This window comes from Boleophthalmus pectinirostris, unplaced genomic scaffold (genome assembly GCF_026225935.1).
Source record: "Boleophthalmus pectinirostris isolate CB_2022bp ecotype Guang Dong unplaced genomic scaffold, ASM2622593v1 HiC_scaffold_20, whole genome shotgun sequence".
NCBI lineage: Eukaryota > Metazoa > Chordata > Actinopteri > Gobiiformes > Gobiidae > Boleophthalmus > Boleophthalmus pectinirostris.
In genome coordinates, this window is record NW_026571153.1 from 16,163,713 (window position 1) to 16,187,339 (window position 23,627).

General features: G+C 38.2%; 1 protein-coding gene across 1 annotated transcript in view; it reads right to left on the reverse strand.

Moving 5' to 3' along the window:
* The window catches only part of LOC110159357 (collagen alpha-1(XXV) chain), a 235,444-nt gene that overhangs the window by 45,316 nt on the left and 166,501 nt on the right, over positions 1–23,627 (reverse strand). Inside the window, exons 6-9 of the mRNA XM_055156054.1 lie at positions 21,979–22,005; positions 8,444–8,515; positions 7,785–7,901; positions 5,285–5,320 (exon numbers count right to left, since the gene is read on the reverse strand). Of these exons, the coding sequence (XP_055012029.1) occupies positions 5,285–5,320; positions 7,785–7,901; positions 8,444–8,515; positions 21,979–22,005 (252 nt within the window). The remainder of the gene's footprint in view (positions 1–5,284; positions 5,321–7,784; positions 7,902–8,443; positions 8,516–21,978; positions 22,006–23,627) is intronic.

Sequence of the window (23,627 nt, forward strand, 5' to 3'; positions counted from 1 at the left end):
GAATAAATTGCTTCTTTTTTTGAGGATGTGCCTGGTATGCACTTGTGTAAGGTGAATAACTGATGCATTGTGGGTAGTTTTGCTTTGAATATAAAGAAACAGATGGTAGGAGTCTTTTTTCTCTTATGCATACTGTACACAACTGCTTTTCCATATTTGGTCTTTTTGAAGCTAAATCAGCTCTCAGATGAAAACTGTGTGCAAGGCTACGAGCCACCTTTAGTGAAACGAAGACCCCCTAATTTACCCCAGAGATCATACGGCACTGATGATTTTGAATTGAAAATATTTCCTTTCCCTTTCTGTGTCCCTCATCCCCCCATCCACAAGAGCTTAATCCCCCTAACCAAGTCCATATGGTCTTCAGCTGCCTGGAAAAGCCTGGATCCTCTCTTTTGCCTTTTTAACAATGGTTAAATAAGAAAAAAATCAAGGAGTTGTGTCAAGTGGGAGAGAGAAAAGTGAATTTTGATGAGGGCTGACCTGAAAATCCCTACTTTCCAGCTCATTTGTCCAGATCTGAAATGGCCTACGCTTGCTCTGAGAATACAGTGGCTCATAGGGGTCTAATTCGTACTGATTTTCAAGGGTAAATGCAGGTTCCAAAATGTACCTTTATTCCCTCTCCAGATCTTTACCAGGCCAAATGATCCTTTACAAAGATAGTTTTTCAAATGCATTATCTTGTCCTAACAGTTTTAAGCTCCAAGGACCAGTAAGGAAACCACAACTGACCTTCAGAAGATGGAGGATGGAGAAAATACTTTAAAGCACTACCATTACAACTAATAGTGCAACTACTAGTATGTACAATTTTAGTAAATAATTCATGGAAGAATTCAGACCTGCACTTCACCTCAGTTATAAACTATATGTCATGTGAACCTTGCCTATTCTGAATACTATGCCAAACTATAACATCAAACTAGTGTAAAATTTCAAACTCGATTTTCTTTATTTAGACTATATAATAGAAAGAGTTTCATACGTTGGTCAGCAAGTGCAAAACACTTTCACATTTCACAACACACATTAACAAGTTTGAAAACAAAATTACATTTAAAATACACATTTACATCTTGAAAACAAATTTAAGTTTCATAAAACACATTTGCAAATGAGCAATGAATGAATTTACAAAACACGAAACATTTGTACAAGCGCCGAGAGAAAATTTACATGTGGCAAAAACACAAATACAAACCCCCGAAACACACAGACCTTTTTCACAATGGTTGGAAGTGCTGCGATATAGGGTAAATGTCACTTCCAGTTAATGCTTTTCTACAGCAAAATATCTGTGAAAATGTCTCGTCTATTTTCCACCAGCTTCATAAATCTGTCCCATCACCAAATCTTCATCCAACAAGGTCGACAAAGAACATACTCTGTCCATAAAGAATTTTCCACAACTATCAATATAAGCAAGACGAAAGCTTAAAGGTGAACAACGACAACGCTTTAGTGAACTACTGAGCAAAATTAACGGTACAGCCACTTTTTAGAACATTACCTTTTCTGTCAAGAACTTTCTTGTTCATTTGTTTCGGGGGTTTGTATTTGTGTTTTTGCCACATGTAAACTTGTCTCTGTGCTTCTGCAAATGTTTCGTGTTTTGTTAATTTGTTTGCTCATTCGCAAATGTGTTTTATGAAACTTCGAACTTGTTTTCAAGATGTAAATGTGTATTTTAAATGTAATTTTGTTTTCAAACTTGTTAATATGTGTTGTGAAATGTAAAAATGTTTTGCACTTGCCGGCCACTATAGTTTCGTCATGAAATAGTAGTACTTTCTTTTATATTACCATGTGGTTTATCTGTGTAATCCCTCAGTCATCGTGGTAGTTTCCATAGGGGTCGATGAGCTTCAGATCATTCTAAAGCTGTTGAGGAAATCGTTAATTTCTATCCTGTGAATGTGACTCTTTTAGTATCGATACTTGCTCAAATCTAGTTTCGATACTAGTTTTAGTGTCTATTAGTATCTGATATTTTAATACTTTTGAAAACCCTAAATGTAACACAAAATACTAAGTGTGTTTGTGCTTAAAACTCAGGAAGGGAGATTAATTCAATGACTGACTGAAGTAAACATGCACTTTATGCAATGTAAGAGGAGCAGGTTAACTACTGTTGGCCAGGGAAAGTCTAATCAAAGCTGTGATAGTTTGATAGTGGACATCTTTTCATAAACATTGCATTTTGCTCAAACAGACCTGACTAAACAGATCAATTTCTAAATGGTGACATTATTCCTCGTTAAAAGTACATTAGCGTCATGCCGGGTGCACTCCTGTGAAACCAAATTCTTTATCTCCAAATTGGCGTATATATTTTATTCAAAGCTGCACACAGGGAGTTGTTTTGAATGAGTTTGCATTTGTCTGTGTGAGTGGAGGAAAAAGAGAGAGAGAGAGACAGACAGAAAGGGAGACAGACAGAGAGACCTAGAGAGAGAGAAAGAAAGAGAGACAGAGAAAGAGAGACAAAGAGTGAGAGTGACAGAGAGACAAGAGAGAGAGAGACAGACAGAGATAGAAAAAAAGAGAGAGAGAGAGAGAGAACAGAGAGAGAGACAGACAGTGAGAAAGAGAGACAGAGAGAGACAAAGAGAGAGAGACACACACAGAGAGGGAGATATAGAGAAAAAGAGAAAGAAAAAAGAGAGACAGACAGTGAGAGAGAGAGAGATACAGAGAGAGAAAGAGAGAATGAGAGAGCGAAAGAGAAAAACAGAAAGAGAAAAAGCTAGAGAGACAGAGAGAGAGAGAGAAAGAGAAAGAGAGAGAGAAACAGGAAACAAAAAGAAGACAGAGAGCACGAGACAGAAAGAGAGACAGAGAGAGAAAGAGAGAGAAACAGAAACAAAAAGAAAGAGAGACAGAGAGCGAGAAAGATAGAGAGAGACAGACAGAGACAGAGAGAGGGGGGAGCACCTGCAGACTCTGGAGATCTATCTGCAGATTTGTACTGACAACAGGGAGGTGAGTGAGATGAGTCTGGAGGCACATCAGAGCAGCAAACTCTACAGCGTTGACTCCCACTACTACTACAAGTACTACAACTACTGTGCTGAGTGCTGATACTGCTGGAGACGAATAGCAGAGAACAGAGGAGGAAGGCAAAACAATGAAAATGACCTACTACTACGACTACTACTACTACAATGAGCATTTCCATCAAACTACTGTTACTACTACTACTGCTGCTGCTGTTGCTGTTAATATTATTTCTACCACTGTTACTGTTTCTACTTTTTCTTCTACTACTACTCTTAATCGTAATTACTACAAGTACTGTTACTGACAATGGTAATATTACTGTACTACTCCTCCTGTCACTATTACTACTACTGTTACTATTGATACTACAGTAACTCAGTTGGGGCGACAGTAGCTCAGTTGGTAAGAGCGTTTGTCCACTGATCTGAAGGTTGGCGGTTCGAATCCCCATCTTGAGCGGTCAGATCCACTGTCCCATAGGTTGTTGTTGTTGTGTCCTTGGGCAAGACACTTAACCCACTTTGCCATCTAACCCCCACCTTGAATGGGTGAGTGGTCCCTTGTTGTTAAGTGCTTTGAGTGCCGTGAAGGTGGAAAATGCTATGTAAAAATTTGACCATTTACCTATAACTACTACTACTACTGCTGCTACTACTACTACTACTACTACTGCTGTTACTACACAGTACTTTAATTATTACAACTACAACCCCCATTTTCACCATTAGCCTATTACAACTGCTGCTACCCTTAAAAATTAAGCAACTTGTAGGATACTATTAAAAAATAAAATAACATTATAATTATTGACTATCTAAAGTATTCGTTTTGCCATCGGTTTGGTCCCTCAACTCTCTCTGACCCGTCAAATACCACAGTGGATGGCCTCAAAGATGAACGTTTGCTATCACCTTAAAGCTCGCTTCACATATACAGCCCTCTCCGCTGCCCCTGTCAAAATATACAAGTGTTTTTGGCCTGTCACGCTCTCCGTCCACTGCCTCCTGTGGAATTTCGGCTTTCCTGATTCCATGTAGCTTTTACGGGGAAACTTTAATCAACGTCTTTATTTGCCGACCACCACAACCCAGTATCCAGTTGCTGCAAATGGAACAGCTCCGCACCATACGCCGCCACGCTCGATTTTGTTAAAGAAAACAATCAATTTCTGGAGCTTGTCATAAAACGTGTCATTAATATTAACGTCCAGTATTCAAAAACTGTTGCATTTGAAAAGGGACTGACATTATTAAACTTGTTGACAATGAATGATTTGAGATCTTGTCAAAAAAAAAAAGTCTTTGAAATAGCAGATCAAACCTTGACACTGTTTCACAAATTAGCGTATTGTTTTAGTAAGTCTATTAAATTAAGGTCATGGACAAAGAGAGCAATCATCTCCCACAAGACCACAATGGGATGTGAGTGGCAGACTATGGCTAATTCATTTTGGAGTTGTGGTTTCATTCAGTAGTCGCAACATGAAATCCCTCACGTTTTTAGTTTTTTTTACCAGATGCCCTTCTACACCATCACTGTATATATCATTCAAGTGGAGGATTCGCCACCTGCTTGTCTCCATGGATTGCCTCATAGGGTCAGTTCAAGTGGTGGGGGGCAGAGGGGCTGGAGGACTGGAGTTGGCGGTCACACATTAGTTTGATGACTCCTGGTATAGATTAAGCCTATCTATCATGAGGGAGACAAGCAGGTTACAACAATACGCTACATAACAAGTCAGATTTGGGGAGAGTCACCCCTATTCACAGAAGGAATTATTGTATTTTTGAGCAACAGAAACACCCATAAAGGAATCACTTCTACATGGCTATGTTTCATGGAAATTATGTGATACCATGGAAATTCCAGACAAAGCAATAACATCTTCATGGACAGTGGACCCTCCATTAGCACTTCATGTATCACAAGGTGGACAAGAGCATTTTCTGTCTGAGAGAAGAACTCAGCCTTAAATATGCAGGTTTTGTGTGTTAAACGTGTATGAATGAAACAAAACACAACTCCAGGTATGTTTGTGATGAGGAAATCACATTATAGATTATAGACCAGAAAATAGCATAATATGGGCCCTTTAAGTTTATGTCAAACTCAATGTACTATACTTGACAGCATGTTAGAAGGCGTGTGATTTAATGTGACAACAATACCGAAAATAAATAAGTGTGTATGCTATAGTCTGTAATTTTCCATCATAAAACCAAATTTACATCAAACCCTTTTAAATGTCAGACACTTTTTTCAGCCACAGCAGAGCACTTACCACAGGCCCCGATTCTCCTGGATGTCCTGGATCACCCTGTAGAAAAAAAAAACAAAAAACACACAATTACTTTAACACTGGTCCAAGAGTCTCACATGATTCCTAGATTCATTGCAAACTAGGATCATAAAAGTTAGTCCAAATTTCTGGTGAGAAGTGTATTTTCCACATTATGGTTCCACAGTGCTTCTTAAGTCCTTCTGTTGCCGTTGCAGAACATGGACCATGGTGCCAAGTGGGGTTTAGTATTGACAGGCTCATGAGCAGAGTCAGCTTGAGGCGGCTATCAAGCTGTGCCACCCGTGCTGTACCTTGCCACTGTCTGGATACAAAAACAAACTGATGTTGTATTCATTGTGCCCACTCTGCTCTAGCATTTTTCAACAAAGACATCAATATGGGAGAGACTGCACAGAATAGGGACTGGAAAATAGGTACGCAAAAAGTGTTGAAGTACAAGTACAACTACGCCTCTCACAAGAATATGTTTGACATCCCAGTAAAATTATACATAATAAGTAATCTAATAATGAATGAATAATAAATAATGTATATCAGGTTACTTTCAAGTGACATCAGATCATCCTATACTCTGTTCCCCCTTGTGATGTCATGTGGTAATACAGGAAGTGCTCCGCTGGGTTTTTAAACTCCACACAGCTTCACTAGAATCATTTGGATAGTTTCAGCCAGAATTTCTAAACTCTACTGAACAAAAGGTGAGGTAGCTGTTTACTTGAAAACTACCACTTCACGACATCACAAGGTGGAACAAAGCATTTTAAGTTTTGGAGAGGACAGACTAATAATAAAGGATTCATCAAACATGTGGGAATGAAACAAAACACAACTCCAGACATGTTTTTGATGAGGTAACAGCATTATAACATGGTTCAAAGCTTACACATTGTAAAAAATAAAAACAGTAGTACTACCCAAGTTAAGAAGACTTGAATTAAGAAAATTTCATCATGATTTGGGTAAATTTCACTTGACAAGTAAAATTATCTGCCAGTGGAACAGGACATTTTGTACTTAAAATATGAGAACACATCTTGCTGCACTTAAAATAAGAAAAACAAAAATGTTTTGCGCTTAAAATAAGAAACAAAATCTAATGTTGCTTGAATTAAAAAAAAAAAAAAAACACTTATCCCAACTTGTTCCACTGGTAGATCATTTTACTTTGTGAAGTTGAATCTACTCAAATAAAGTAAAATGTTCTTAATTTAAATCATTTTAATATAACTAGATATAGTTTTTATCCAGAGCAAGAAACAATTTTGTGTAATATAGGGAAATGAAAACTGAGGCGGAGGGTTGGTCAGAATTACATAGTGGATTTTGCTGTGTCAGATTGTAGATTTGCTGATCTAGTTCATGGTTGATATTTCTGTAATTACAGGGCCTATCCACATGAAACAATAACTTGCACAAAGTTCAAAGTCTTCTCGGTCATAAACAAAAGTGAAACTTTTTATTCACCCCCCATTATTACTCAACCCCAAAAGATGCAATTGTTGTCTGTTGAAAGGACTTAAAGCCAAAAGATTTAGTTTGACCCAATATTTAACAAATACTGAAGTTACTATTGAATCTGAATCTCCTTAGAGGTTTATATGTACTTCATGTGAAGTCTGGGATCATAAAATTTCTAAACACAACATATTTAAAAAATACTTACTTACTTAATCAAGCCAATTGTACACTAAATGTAAAGTCAATTTCCCCATGGTTTGATATTTCCCCCTTGCGGCACAAATAAAGTTTCTCTTATTATAATTTAGTTAATTCCTTCATTAAATGTATCTGGTTATATCCCACCACAGATGTTACTTTCTCCATCCTCAACATTTGTTCTTTCTGTGATTTACAACATGGGAAATAAAGTATGTGAAGATTTAAGGGCTCCAACAAGGAAAGCTTAATTTCTTGGAAAAACAAACAAACTATTTTAACGCTTTTCAGGCAGCCACTGGAAGAGCTGAGAACTACGCCCATCACTCACTTGGAAGCAAGCTGATAAACAGCACTTAATATTTTTGCACACACAGTGAGATCTGCCAAGACAATAAAGATCAGCTGCAACCAATGAAGAGTTTATGGTTCAGTGTAATTGACAGGCCTTTTCTGTTTGGTCTCTCTCACACAGGCACAGCACACATGCATTAGACAGTGCCAAAGATAGACTTTAAGAAGTGGAAAATGTTAAATCATCATAAAAAACAACCACATAAACATAAATCCATACAGTGAGGATGCTCTTGTTAGGCGCTTCACTGAGGTGTAAGACCTGAAAGGTTTGTTCTAATGAGGCTAAGCCCAGCAGGCTCTAAGTTCATCTGAATCAGATTTACCCAAATACATAATGAAGGACATTCAATTAGGTTTTATAGGAAAGGTAATGTTTTCTGTATAATAACTTTAATGAGCTAAAATCCAGTCAGAGTACTTCACATCTGAACTGACAGTTGGATCCTTGTGTTCAACCTGTACTTACGGGTAGACCAGGAACTCCTCTGGGTCCATCTTTGCCTGTGTCTCCTGGAGGCCCCCGAGGGCCCGGGGGGCCCGGTGGACCAGGTGGTCCTGGTGGTCCGGCTTGCCCCTGATCTCCCTGCAGGGCGCAGACATTTAAACATGATTAGAGTCTGATATTGTTGGATGCACTGAGATGTGAACCACAGCAGTTAAGAGTCATAATGAGAAAGCGTAGCCATGGGCTAACTTCTAATGTAGAGCGTGACTTATAGTTGACACTAAAACAATATAAATGCAGTTGATCAGATTTAAGGCTGACAAGTTAATCTTGTAAAATGCATGCAATCCAAAATAGACTTAATGAGCTCAACAGAGGCTGTAATGGACTGAGTGCTGAATAGAAAAGGTGCATTTGTCAAACTAATTGTACAGCATTAAGCCAAAACACACAGAGTGTGTGGGCCATTAATATAGCGCATGTAATGATGAATATTAAAACTAAACATTAGTATCAGAAGAACATAACCATGTGCCGGGGAAATAAATGACATAGCCTTTATAATCTGAGTGTAAAGTCTCAGTAATAACAAGAGCATGTGTGTGCTGTGTGTGCTGTGGTCTTCATGCAGACTGTCCTGGAGCAGGTGAAGAGCTCAACACACAAGACAAAGGCACTACCTTAATGAGCCGCCGCTTTATGAGCTGCTGATCAGCGGAAAGAAAGCCATGATTGATCTTAGGGAAGACCATCTGAGCAGGTGTGAGGTCAAAGGTCGTAGGTCAGAGGTGAGAGAAGAAACATGAGGTCCCAGAAGAAAAAGAAGGAGGCAAAGGAACAGAAAGTTTGTTACAGACTGTTCAGAAGGACTGCAACAGGGCTTTCACACAGGGACAAATCCACACTTTTCCACCAATGAGGCGGTTAACTGAGGAAGTTTGGTCTTATTTTTTGGCATTAAAACCCATAATTACCACCTCAGGGGTGCAAGGGCGCCACAGCTGACTCGCAGCCCCCAGAAAAATGTGCATTTCTCTGGTTTGTGAAAGCGCTGTTGACATCACAGAGCTGCTAAGTCAGACCCCGGAGCAGCACACACTGTCCGACCCTGGAGTTGAGGTTAATTTTCAGCCTTGTTCCTGTCAATGCTGCATTATTCTGCTACTGTCCGTTGGTAAAGAGTGGCTTCATCCCTCGCTAAAATAATCCAGTGGGTCAGATTGGTGGGCAGAGGGATTTGTGGTGAGCTGTGGGCATGAGCTGCAGAAAAAACATCGCCACTTTGGTTGTTCCGATTCAAGTTCCTTCCATTCATTTATTCATTTATTTACTCTAGACAGACCAAGGACTGCTTCACAGATTTTTGTTCGCTCTTGTATAAGTTGGCTCTATAAAAGTGAATTTCTCCAGTGTGAAATAAAGTACAATATTATCTTATCTTATTGAATTTGAAGACAACTCTGGGGAAAAACTAAACTGAAAAAACACATATGACAAAGATATGTTGTATATTATGGCAGATTGTGGAAGGTTTTTGCCAAAGAATATTTACTTTCATTAGCAGTACAATGAATTATGAGTGTTTGCTTAACTGGAGCCCAAAACTGCACCAAGAACATTCGTTTAAAATATAGGCTACAAAACTTTTTTATTTTATTTTATTTTTTTCCTCAGGCGTCAGGAGTACTAGCCAGTCTTGTACTCTTAGCGTGTACTGCTAAAGGGTCAAACCAAACAGCCGGTCTCCACCACCACGACAAACCTTAACAGTCAGGATCTGATTGCTGTGCAAAGCAGCCAACGTAGGCAGCCCAGGCAATCCCTGAGGACAACAAACAACACAAAATGCACAACATCGCACGCATCACATTAAAACAAGCAAAACAAAAAAACAAAAAAACACAAAAAAAAAACACAGAGAACTGGACAAAAACCTGTTACAAACTGGGGTTTAAAAATTAGCAGGGGTTAAACGGGGAGACATAGACTTTTGCAAATCACCATAGGCCAATATGACAACATGAACATATACAGTGAACAAGGCAAACATTTACATTTGCCGTATCCAAGTTTATTCTATGGCGTTGTGTCCACCGCTAAGAGACAAGTGAAGCATTTCCTGTTGTTTCCTCTCCAATAAACAACAGCGGGCGCGATGACTATCATGAAAACAAGTTAAACATAGCAGTAATTTTGAGTTTTTGAAGATATAATTGAGCCAAGACATTTCCTGGGAATTTAATTAAACATTTGCAAATCATCACAGTGACAGATGTGATCTAACCACTGAAAAAGTACAATGACATAAGATTTGGTAGATGGTTTACAGATAGATGCCAAACTTAAAACAAACCTTCTTTCGTCCTTTCTATTCAATTGGTATTGCATTTCGCTTGAGTCCAAATCTTTTGACTTATTTTTATGACCACAACGCCACACGCTTTGTAAATCTCTTAATCTTAACAGCTAAATGCATGCATGAAAAAAGGTTGGAGAGCAGAGAGAGAGAGACTGAATCCAAGTTTTCATTGTTTATGTTACAACTGCAATTTCAGATGCCATTACACCTGAATAAACCAATGGATGTGCTTCTCCCAAGACTGGCACACGGATATAAACACTCCCCGATAACATCTACCCATTCCAGAAAGGGCTCAATGCCATCCGAAGAGAATTCAAAAAGCATGGATAGTTAAAAATGATGGCTTTCAAAATGGATATAGACTTACTCTGCAGACAATAGACATACCAATGGACTGAGTGAAAATATTTCTAAGTAATTTACAACCTCAAAGACCGAAAGTAGGAGTATTATAGTGGAAGAGAATGGACAGTATAAAACAAATGAAATATGCAAAAGCAAGAGTCATTTGTGCATTTTTCTGGTTGTGCTTGGCAGTAAACAATACAGCAAGCTGACAGTATTTGGGCCAGATTCCCATGTAATATGATTTATCTAATGTGAAAAATCAATGAATAACCGGATAACAATAGCAAGACAAGTGAAACCCTAACAAAAAGAAGAAAAAGAGGAAAATGAAACCGTATGTTGTATATTTAACTCAACAAACAAGGCTCATAAATGTCTCGCTTAAAGGTACATTATGAAAGTTCTGTGGTGGAGGGTCTGGCTCTTGCTGGTCTCCATGGAGATTCATGGAATGTTCCACAGTATGGCATAAACTTATCTAACGCTTTAAAGGTGCACTGTGTGACTTTTCATTTGAAGCTCCGTCGCCTTCTTTCTCTGGAAAGGTCATTTCTCTGCTTGGAATGTTCCACACTGTGACATTTAACAGATCTACCTTACATTTATTCAATTACAGGTGGTTTTATTGCTCAAAAATACTTCTGACTATGAGCAAGGTTGCCTCTCCACAGATCTGAACTGTAATCTGACCAGCTGCTTCTTCCATACTCTCCCCTCGGGAAGGCTTCAAACTTCCCTCACACACACAAACAGGCTGCACAACAGTTTCTATCCATGAGCAGTGGATGTGCTCCAGGAGCACAGGCTCAGATAAAAGGCCAGAAGAGACTCAGTGCTATAATCTATTTATTTATTTCATGTTTTTATTAGTATGGATGTGAGGATGTGTCTATATTTATTCATTTTTACCGCTACAGATTTGCTCAGTCGAAGTTTCGTTGTATTTTGTACAATGACAATAAATCTAAATCTAATCTGAATCTAAATCTAATCAAAACTTGGTCTGGTTTGGTCTCCATAAAGATAGAAAGGCTTAATGCTATACTGTGAAACATTCCAGACAAAGCACTTCACACCTCCAAGGACAAAAGCAGTTGGCAGACCCTCCACCAGAAAAAGTTACACAATCCACCTTTAAAGACAAGCAGATAATGTTCCTAAGCCAAGTTACAGGTCAGATCTGTGGAGAGGTGACTCTGCTTACTGTAAGAATCCATGTTTCTCAAGGTATTTTTGAGCAATAAAAACACCTGAATGAATGCAAGATAGATGAGTCTGATGTTGTGCTAACGTTGTAGTCAAAGCAAAATCATCCCCATGGAGACAAAAACGTCCAGAAAAGTGATATAGTGCAGGTTTATGGTGACAATAGCTCAGAAGTCCATTGCACAGGCACAAAAATAACTAGACTTAAGCAATGCAGAGATAACACATTTCCATTTATCATGACCCAAAAGATCGAGGAAAGTTTTCTATTTTTCTCTCATGATAGCGCACTATCATAATGCTACTAATGATGTATCTACAAAGAGTCTGCATAAAAAAAGCGCTCTGAATCCTTTGGGACCCCTTTTCTTTCAAGTACCTCTCTGGCCCGGGGCGCGGGTTAGCCCTGTGCACTGGTGTCTATGTGTGAGAATGGTAATGACAGTGCGGTTGATGGGGAATCCTAACCATTCACAGATTGCACTGTTTTGCTTTTCTCCTCCAGATCGGATGTGTGTTATTCGACTGGGCGGAGTGATACATACGGCCGACGGCGGAAAGTCACTGTAGTAAACAAAAAAACAGATACAGACATAGGATTCAGGCCAAGTCGGCATCATCTTCCTCCAACCACACCAAACAACTACGGCCTCATCCAGCTACGCACACACCACATGCAGATGGGTTTAATGTATTTAGGAGAGGAGTAATAGATTCATTTGAAGCCTCAGTTTTGGCAAAAGCATCAAGCGTCAAATTTATCTCAACCCAGTTTCGTTTTAGGGCTTCTGATATCATCTGCAAACAATAAAAGACTAAATAAAATACGTCTTTGTTCACAAGTCCAAGATCAAATCCTGGAAATTACATAATCCTTGAGTCTTTATCTTGGAGCTAAAATTGTTAAGTGATTAAATTCCAATATACGGGACTGTGTGAAAGGAAGGTAATGGACAAAGAAAGGCGTATTTATTTAAATCGATGCAGAAATTGTTACAAAAAATAATCAAAGCTAAACACTATGGGAAAAGATCTCTGCCAAAGAATTTCCCATTCGATGAGAAATTACAATGCTGCATCCTGCACTTACATATCATGTAGTTCCGAGACAATAGGCATTCACTACACTACATTAAAATTAGGACTAAACTAGGATTAAACTGGGAACTAAATTTGAACTATACGAGCTCTAGGAATAGAATAGGACTATGTATATATACAGACATTGTTAACCCACTAGCCGCCTTCCATCTAGGAAGTGTTCATGGTGGCACTTCTGGCTCCAGCGACTTTGTTTCCACTTTACTTTACATTGAAAAATTGTCACCCTTTTCTCTGTGTCTGCTGCTGTAAGGCTACGTTTACACTGAAATCTATCACTGTATTGGAAACGTTGTTTCTGTGTCCGTAAGCCTTCCCTATCCACACAGCTTTGCGCATATTTACATATTATTTACATTTTACAAAAACAAAACTTAAAACCACATGGCTAATTTGCATAAATTAACAGCTTGCTCCTTGTGCCCTGAAGCAGTCAGCTTCTGTTAAACTAAAGGACACAAATCAATAGAATATGTGTGTTCTTTCTGTGACAGAGGGGTGTTCTGCTAATGGTGAGTCTGTTCTGTGCTTCTATAGCGTTGGAGATGGTTCATGTGAAACTTTTCAGAGAGTTCGCCTTTAACGCGAAACCAACTGAAATGCTAATAAGTTGCAGCAGCTGATTTCGAGCCGAGGAAGATGACAAGCATAAAAACAGTCGTTTCATGGACCATGTACTAGCAAGTAGTTATAGCTACGCTGTTTCCCGTTTGTATATGGTTTGTTTAAACAGTTTTCTGCAATAGCATCACATGATTAATGTCACAAACCCAGCCAATCAGGAAGGAACAAGTCACAGTGACGTGGTCCAATAAGGACAGCAATTATGTCAGCGTATCAATGTTTCCAGGCGTCCACACAGTGCCAGATCAGAGCCATACTCAGATGAATTCATGGGAGCTGGAGGCACCAGATCGTTCCGTCTCTGGAGCCGTTTTCCATCCGATTTGTGTGAACGAACACTGCATCCACAACTAAAATGACTCAAATACGTACTAGTGTGGGGCCTCATTCTCATCATTTTGGTCTTAAAATGTTCGTATTAACTCGCTCTACATGATCCTTGTGTGTATAGTTTGCTATTTTGTCCGCAAATAAATTCTTACTCTTACTGTAACTTTCAGGTTAGTAACTTTCGTGTCCATGAAGGATTTATTGCTTTGCCTAGAATGGTTTAAGCCTATCTACCTCTGCAAAAACAACCAGGTGACACTACCAAGTCAAGCTACAGATCCCCCTCACAGTAAGAATGCATGTTTTTCTTCATTTCTTCATCACAAAAAAACTGTAATTCCATAAAAGTCAGACAGAAACATTTAATGCCATTCAGTGGAACATTCCAGGAAAAGCAATAACATTCTGACTTTTATCCACATTATTATTCATCCCGGAAAACGTTATCAGAAAATGCCATGAGCAGCCTTTCTCAAACATTTTCAAACTTTGCACAGTATTATACAAGTCAAAACCCACTCTAAAAACTTTTGTGAGCCCATTTCTCAGGCTGACCTGATCTTTTCCTCACACATTTACTTGAGGAACTTATTGAAGTAAAGGTGAAGTAAAGGTGCACTATGTAACTTTTTTGGTAAAGAGTCTGCCACCTTTTTGTCTGAAGATGCTTGTAAACTGATTAATTCTGTGAAATATTTTAGGGACAAACAGTAGTGGAGTAGAGTAGCATCTTGGAATAGGATTTGTGAGTATTTCCAAACTGATTTTTTTTTTACTAACAACCCAAAAGTGAACTCAAGTCAATTCTCTCACCTACGTTTTCATGTAAATATTTAAGTAGTTTATCATAAAATATATCTGCAAGGATAAGGAACACTAAAAACATTAAAGTTGCATTGTGTAACTTTTCTGGTGGAGGATCCGTCACCTGCTTGTTTCTATGGAGATGTCATTGCTCTGTCTGGAATGTTCCACAGTATGACATTAAACAGCTCTACCTTACATTTATTAATTCCAGGTGGTTTTACAGCTCAACAATACCGAGAAAAACAGGCATTCTGACTGTGACTGGGGTCACCTCTCCACAGATCTGACCTGTAACTTGGTCTGGTTTGGTCTCATGAAGACAGAATGGCTTAATTCCACATTGTGAAACATTCAAAGATGAGGAAATAATATCTCCATGGAGAAAAAGCATTTGTCAGACCTTCCACAAGAAAGGTTACACAATGCTCCTTTACGTACATTTTTAAACAGGCATTTTAATGCTTTTATTAAATATGTTTTTAAGACTTTTTCATGTGATACTTTTACTTGAGTAGTTGTTTTGCTCTGGTATCTGTACTTTTTACTTATTTACAAACTTGAGTACTTCTTCTACCATTGGACCATTACTTGTTGGAAAATGTCCAAAGTATTTTTATTTATTTATTTATTTTTCATTATTGATGCCTAGTTGAATCAAGGGTACTGATTTAGTTTTTCCTTTAAAACAATGTTTGAGCAATATTTCTATTGACATCCTACACTGTACTAGCTCATTACTGAAGTATATATATACAGTCGGCCAATAAAATGTAATGTAAGTCAAAAATGTGTATACTTCAATCTGTTTATGTATTAATCATAATGCATGTACATTTACTAAAAAAATGAGTCAGTACTGGTTAAAAAAGGTTGTAGTAAACAGTTAAACATTTTGTACTGAGGGCACCAAAAAGTTTTAAGTTCTGTGTACTAGTTATGTGTTGTTGAAAAGATGAAAAACATTAATTACAAACTACTTAAAGATAGACAGTTTGTTGACTCAAAACAGTAGTTTTTGTCCGCAAAATGTTTTATGTAATTAGTTTCATAAATTTTTTGAGTAGTCCTAACTTGTCGGGTTTTAGAGTGTAATTGTGACCAGGGTCGCCTCTCCACAGATCTGACCTGTAACATATCTGGTTTGGTCTTCATGAAGATAAAGGTTTAATACCATACTGGGAACATTCCAGGCAAAACAGTAGCATCTCCATGGAGAAGAGGATTTGACAGACCCTCAACCAGAAAACTTACACTTGCAACTTTAATACTAACTTTTTTTTTTTTTTTTTAAGTTTCCATCCACAGTATTACTCAAGACAAAACCCACTCTAAAAACACAGCTCGATTCTTCGTGAGCCCATTTTCTCAGACTGACCCGATCTTGTCCTCACAGCTGTGACCAGTGCCATCCTTCACCCAGACCACACACCTTAATGTAATCACAGAAACTCCTGCTGATTGTATCCCACCAGAGGAGCGCGAGTGGTGGCCGCACATACGTTTGTCAAGAGTAGCCAATTTATTATTTGCTGCTTGGTTAACCTTTCACTGGTGTAGTTGAACTTTGACCTCTCGACCGGGGGAAATAGATGACATGTGGCCAGCAGGCTGTACACCGCTCTGTTCAGGGAAGTGTCCATGTGGTCAGTCTTGAAGCACTTATTCTTAAGACCTTCTCAATTTCCACACTGGCATCACAGACATTATCCATTTTAGAGTATTTTTTTAAATTATGGGTTCAAATATATAGCCTCTTTTACTATGTCTTTACTCTCGCGTATAGTCCTTTTTAAACAGTGGTTTTGCATGTGCTAAAAGTGCACTGTGTAACTTGGTTGGGGGTCCATCACCTAGCTTGATTCATCAGACGGTTTCATTTCCTGGAAACCGTCTGACATTGCAGCATTAGGATTTGTTCGCTCAAGGGTAGGCGGGTACTTTTTTAATTTAACCAACCGCTGCTATTTAATCTCGTAGGAAGAAGGGCCTTTCCCTTGATAAAATCCACCAAAACATTCTCTTTGTTCCGGCTTTAAATCCTCGATCTCGGGAATCGTTGCCAACGCAGAATATATGGCTCTTTGCTGATTGGCTGGTGCCCAAACTCGCACTTCCGGGGTTTTTGCAAACCATGTAGTGTATTCCGATTCCTGATCTAGTTGCTGGAGAGAAATTAAATTGAGCAGAGGCACTAGCTGGTGCTGCCTGCCTAGAATGTTCCACAGTATAACATTAAACAGCTCTACCTTAAATTTATTCAGTTACAGGGGGTTTTATAGCTCAGTAATACCTAGAAAAACAGACATTCTGACTGTGAGAAGTGTCGCCTCTCCACAGATCTGACTTGTAGCTTGGCCTGGTTTGGTCTCCATGAAGATAGAAAGGTTAAATGCGATAGTGTGAAACATTCCAAACCAAGCAATAACCATGAAGAAAAGCACTTGATGGACCCTCCACCAGAAAAGTTACACAAACTGATAATAAATTTGAAAACAGATTTTGTCCTCATGTTAGAAAGAGTTCTAAAAAGGAATTATTTACGGCAGTTTTGTTTTCAAAATATAAAAGTGTAGTTTAAAATATCAGCATGTCCAAAATATTGGCCTAATATTAATTATCAGCCCAGGCTTTCCCCATAACATTGATTTGTCAAATTACAATAAATTTTTACCCAAACAGCTCAAAACTGAATAGGGTAAGCATTATTGTGGTGTAGGGCGAGCTAGAATAAAGATTTTTTGATGTGTTTAAAGAAACTAAAATAAGTGTTACACCATTTCTCATAAATAATGCATGTTCCCCATTGAAACCTAAAATCCTAAAATAACCCTGAGAAAACAGTGAGTGATATGTTTTCCAAAATTACATCAAAACACAAATTGACGCCTTGATTCTGCCACTTTGATCTGGAACAGTTTGGTTTGGATCGAACAATATTAATAGTCTGTCGCCGATTAAAGACATCTGGTCAGAGTAGCAAAAAAATAAGGAGCACTAAACATTTGCAAGCAATATTATCCCTGCTATATACAAGAAAGCGTAAGCGGTGCCCTGAATTTTCCAGCTCTCCATCTGTTTACATGGGGCGACGTTTGGCAGACGGCGGAGCTGGGAGGACATACTGGCTTGTTTACATGTTGTCCATATGGCTTTAATTGACTCTGCGTAGCCAATAGTGAGCATGAAATGAGCCAGATGAATTCAGCGCTCAAGGTCGGACCCCGCTTCTCCTGTTATGCTTTCATTTATTAAGGAAATCTCTCTAATACTGTTCAGCGACATTGCCCAGCTAATCTAATGCAAAATGTCAATATGGCATTTCTGGTAATATGATTTAGTGGTGACCTATCCTGTTTCAAGATGTTTTATTCCTTTGTGGAGGGCTTCTCGGTAATTTACGAATGTGAGGAGAACAAATTTGTTTCAGAATTAAAGGTTGAATTAAAGGTGGACTATGGAACTTTTCTGGTGAAGAGTCTGCCACCTGTTTGTCTCCATGGAGATGTTATTTCTTTCTAAAAATGTCTGTGAAATATTTCAAGGACCACCTTATCAGAAAAGCAGCACCTTTGAATATGATTTTTGATACCTTTTATTAACATGTGTATTGGTAAACAACAGGACTTTTTTTTTTCTTTTTTGCTTAAATGCCAAAGGTGAAATATAACAAAATCAATACATGCATCCAGAATTTCGGATTTCCAGTCATTGTGCAATGCATACTGGGAAGGATCCTCCGAAAAAGTGAGCATCAAACTGCCATGTTTGATTTCCCAGTGGGATGTGTCTATTGTCAAAGCCGATCTTTTCAAGTCTTTTGAACCATATCTCTTTTATTTCTGATTCTGATGTTGTCATATTTTAGTTAAATGGTCTTCGGAAGTTTGCGAACTCCATAAATGCAAAAGGGAATCAGATGTGTGTGACTGCAAACTTCTGTTCAAACAATTTCCCTTCCCACCGGAATTGAAACATAGTGACAGGCGAAGGCGATGGGCAGGATTGATACACAGGAAGGACCAAAAAGGTAACCTTTGGCTGCTTAAGAAATCATCCCGAGTTTGCAGCAAACATTTTGTATGTGGAGCGCCATCGAAGCAAAATCTCATTTGTTAAGTACAGAAGACAAGCAGGCTGAGCTCGCACTTTCTTGTTGGACTGGCTTTACAGCAACATCACGTCTTGGAAGGAAGAAGTGGAAGGTGTTTTTTTTGCAAAGAGCTGATGCCTTTCACTTTGTCATTGATTTTTAAAATTCATAACCAAGGTTGAGTGAGGGATTGGGATTTTGCTTTGTTGGCGCTCCACATACAAAATGGTTGCTGCAAACTCGGGATGATTTCTTAGGCAGCCAAAGGTTTCCTTTTTGGTCCTTCCTGTGTATCAATACTGCCCATCGCCTTCGCCTGTCACTATTTTTCAATTCTGTGAGGGAGGGAAACAGTTTGAACGGAGGTTTGCAGTCACACAGATCTGATTCCTTTTTGCAGTTATGGAGTTCACAAACTTCCAAAGCCCGTTTTCCGCTGTTAGGACATCCAACACCCACACAATAACAATGTCCGAATCCCATAACTAAAATATGACAATATCAGAACCAGAAACAGAAGCGATATGGTTCAAAAGACTTGAAAAGATCGGCTTTGACAACAGATGCATCCCACTGGGAAATCAAACATGATGCTCACTTTTTCGGAGGATCCTTCACAGTAAGCAATGCGCAATGACCGGAAGTCCGAAGGATGCATGGTATTCTCTCATCTACTTTTTTTCATGTAAATATTTAAGTAGTTTAGTGTAAAATATATTTGCAAGGATAAAGAATATTTATTATGAAAAACAATACTAAAACATAAATTAATATAAATTTTTTTTTTTTAATTCCATCTACATTTTTGACTTCTTCACCTTGTATGCGACAGTTTCTCCATCTGTTAACGAAATGTGAAAGTGTCTAGTTTATTTATTTACACTGTAAGACAAATTGCTCTCTGCTGGCGACTGCTACAGGTCTTTCAGCCACGCCAATGTTTCTGAACTATAAATCACCCAACGGATAGAGACAGATGACTCCATTTCACAGGTTAAAAGGGTACAAATTATGGGCAGGAGCGTGAAATCTGAACCAAACTGGGATATTATAACCTTCAGGGCACTATTATTTCCTTCCTGTTTCCTTGTGGTGACTTGCGACGCGTAAGACAACCCAAAATCATTAAAAATTAAATAAGGAAATGAAAAAGCGTTGGCAGATTTTATTATGGGCATAAAGTAAAAGTGTAGATCTTGGGGCTGTCATTCGAAACCATTGGAGTGTATTATTATAGAGAACTACTTTATCACTTTGAGCCCACTAATCAAATTTCACAGGGAAGGTCATTTGTATTGACTTTCACATCATAAGAAATGCCCATCGCTGCACAAGTGGCCCTGAAGGAGGAATGACAAAGTTAATGGGTAAAACGTACTGGCGTCTGGGTGGGCGCCAAGACTTAGGGGCCAGGATCAGATCGGCTCAGAAGATGGCTGCTTTTTCAGAGTTGTCAAGAAGAACCATTGTGTAACACCAAATCAATTACAGACTTAAAGTGCACATGGCAGGCTGGACTGCTCATGTCAGTAAAGTGTCGTTAACAAGAAATAACACAGATGCAATACCACAACTGTCATAGCAACCAAAAGGTAAACAAAAGACAAAGCTAACCTGATTTACATAATAGGTATTATTTGGGAAAAAGTAAAATAAGTATATGTCAGAAAAAAAGAATTGTGAGTAATTTTTTTGTATTGATAACATATAGAGAACCTTTAAGCTTTTTTTTTTAAAGGGCCTATATTACGCAAATTTGACTCTTAGTCCAATGAGGTTCATTTGGTCTTCTGATAATTATATGTTATTTTGTTCTTTTTTCAGACTCCGAGGAAGAACGCTAGTGAGCAGTCAAAACTGTTAAATATGAAAACAAACTCTTGGTCTGAAAACAAGAACCCAATAACATAAAATTGACTCTTGTGAGCTTTAAGCCATGTTATAATGTTGTTACCTCATCAAAAACATAATTGGAGTTGTGTCTTGTTCATTCACATGTTTGAGTAACCCTTTATCGTTAGTCTGTCTACATCTCTAAAGCTCAAAATGATCTGTTCCACCTTGTGATGCCATGAAGCCATAGTTTTCAAGTTAACAGCTATATTTTACCTTTAGTTCGGTAGAGATTGGCAATTCAAGGTCTGGAATTATCCAAATGATTCTAGTGAAAGTGTATAGACTTTAAAAACACAGTGGAGCGCTTCCTGTATTAATACATGACATCTGAAGGTGGAACAATGTCTTCTGTTTGAGAAAAGAACCTAAACATGCAGGATTTGTAAGTTAAACATGTTTAGCGTAATGAGTGAAACAAAAAACAACTCTAGGTATGTTTTTGATGAGGACACATTATAACATAGATCAGAAAATAGTATAATACGGGCCCTTTAACAAGAGGTAACAGGTGCAATTCCATACATGAGCAAAAGCTTACATAATTTACATAATAGGTATTATTTAATGGAATTTTGCATGTTAATAACATATAGAGGTATACTACAATTATTGCCAACATCAAGCTATTGTCAATTGTACACTTACTCACAGTGGGAAGAGTAAGCAAACGCTTTACTCAAGTAAGAGTACTGTTCAATTAAAATATTAGGAGTAAAAGTACGCTCAAAAATGACAAAAATTACAATATCTTCAAAAACATATTCAAGTAAATGCAACTGTTACTGAGTAGAACCCCCTCTGCATATAACCTTTAACCTTTTTTAACAAATTTCCACTATACATGACCAACCAAACAAAGTAAAAATGAGAAAAATCATTTGCACTTAAAAGAAAAGAACTAAAACTAGTCTTGATGATAGACAGACAGAGAGAGAAGGTAAAATACGCGTCACATGACTTGGTAAATGCAATCTACTTTAAACAAGCCACCACAGAAAGTCAATTTTTAACCTAGAAAAATGAAGCTATGATTGCTAAAGTTTTGAGTAATTCATTTCGAGCACCGCCGAGCATGAAAGAGCACTTATAACACCATTTAGAAGCAGCACTTTTATCGAAACGTCAAACTACTCTCACTGGGAATGATTAGTGCGTATAGCGCTGACTGAATCGCTAGTGATTACAGAGACAGTTGGCTTTTCGAGCATATTTCATACTCCTGAAAACGCAGCCCTATGTTAGATTTGAAAAGGATACAACTGCGGAGATGTGAAAAGTATACCACAGTGCGCAGTCCAAAGTGTCTTGCATTGAATTAGGAATAAAAAGAGTTGAATTTGCTTGTTGCATTTGGCCGCATGGGAGGAACACTATCCAGAGAATTTCTTGCATCTCCAACCTCTTTTTGTGAACAGCCTTTTCACATGCAAAGGAAAATCAAATGAACTTACCCGTGGTCCTTGGTCACCCTGGTCCCCCTGCAAAAGAAAACGCATTATTATATAACTAAAATCCAACTGTTAAAAGGCAGATATTGCACTATTGATCTCTCTTAAAATGTTGTTTCCTCATCACAAACAGACCTGGAGTTGTATTTTGTTTCATTCGCATTTGGTTCATTTCAAACCTGGAATAGTCAATCTCTACTGAACAAAAGGTAGCAGTAATTGTTAACATGAGAACTACCACTTCATGACATCACAAGGTGGTATGGAGCAATTTAAGATTTAGAGATCTAGATAGCCAAATACTGCAGGATTACTCAAACATGTGTGAATGAATCAAAACACAAACCCGGTATGTTTTTGAGGAGGGACTAAAACTAATCTTTGACTACGAAAATGTCTAATGATTAAAGAAAAAAGTACACTGAGTAACATTTCTTGTCTCCATGGATGTGTTTTTTACTTTGCCTGCAATTCTCCAAAGTAAGCCATTAAAGGGACAGTCCGGAATTTTGGACATAGGGCCTCATTTCCTAGTGTTCCAAAGTGTTGGAGACATGTGGAGACACTTTTATAAATATTCCCTCCAATCCTTGTATTTGCAGAAGTCGCTGGTTCTAGGCTAGTGCATGTCAATGGCCATAGTTATCCTGCCAATAAAAACAGTCTTACCCTCTTCACAAAGCAACCAAAGCAAAACTATTATAATGCCAGATTGTCGATGTAAATGTCTGTGTTAATAGAATAATTTCAGAAGTAAAAACCAACCTTGCATTTGAAGGATTTATGTCTGAGCAGGAGCAGCAAGTTGTACTTCCTGATAGAAAGCTCGGCAGCGGCGGACTGATATATGAGAAAATAGTCCCTCAACATCCGACGATTCATGTGATGCAAGGTTAGTTTTATTTCAAACATTATTCTATTAACAAAGACATTTACATCATCTGGTGTCATAATAGTTTTGCTTCGGGTGTTTTGTGGAGTGGGTAAGACTGTTTTTAGTGGCAGGATAACTATGGCCATTGACATGCACTAGCCTAGCACCAGCGACCTCTGCAAATACAAGAACTGGATGAAATATTTTAAAAAGTGTCTCCACACGTCTCCAACACTCTGGCTCACTAGGAAATGAGGTCTTATGTTCAAAATTCTGGACTGTCCCTTTGAATTTCTATCTTTCATTTATTCAGTTACAAGTGTTTGTATATTGAAAAAGTTGAAAACATGCATTTTTGTGAGCAAGATCTCCACAGAAAGAAAAACAGCGTCACCTGCTTCTCTTCATGAAGATAGATAAGTTTAATGCCATATAGTGTAATATTCTAGGTAAAGCAATATCAGCTCCATGAAGTAAAGTTACATAGTGCACCTTTATGTTTTTTATGCCCGTTGGAAAAAAGTATTTATCCCTGTACTGGACAAAACACTGAATCTGTGTACTGTATGTTTATCACTACGAGACAGGATCAGTGCAGAGGATTTTCTGTTCTTCTAGGTTTGATTTTTCTTCTGCAATACATTTCATACTCTCATACATCTTTGTTCAGAACTTCTCAGAAATGTGTGTAATACTCTGACCATTTCTGTAAATATTGTTGTTAATACAGCTACATTACTTTTCTTTGTGGTGGGGAATCAAATCACTTACGATAACA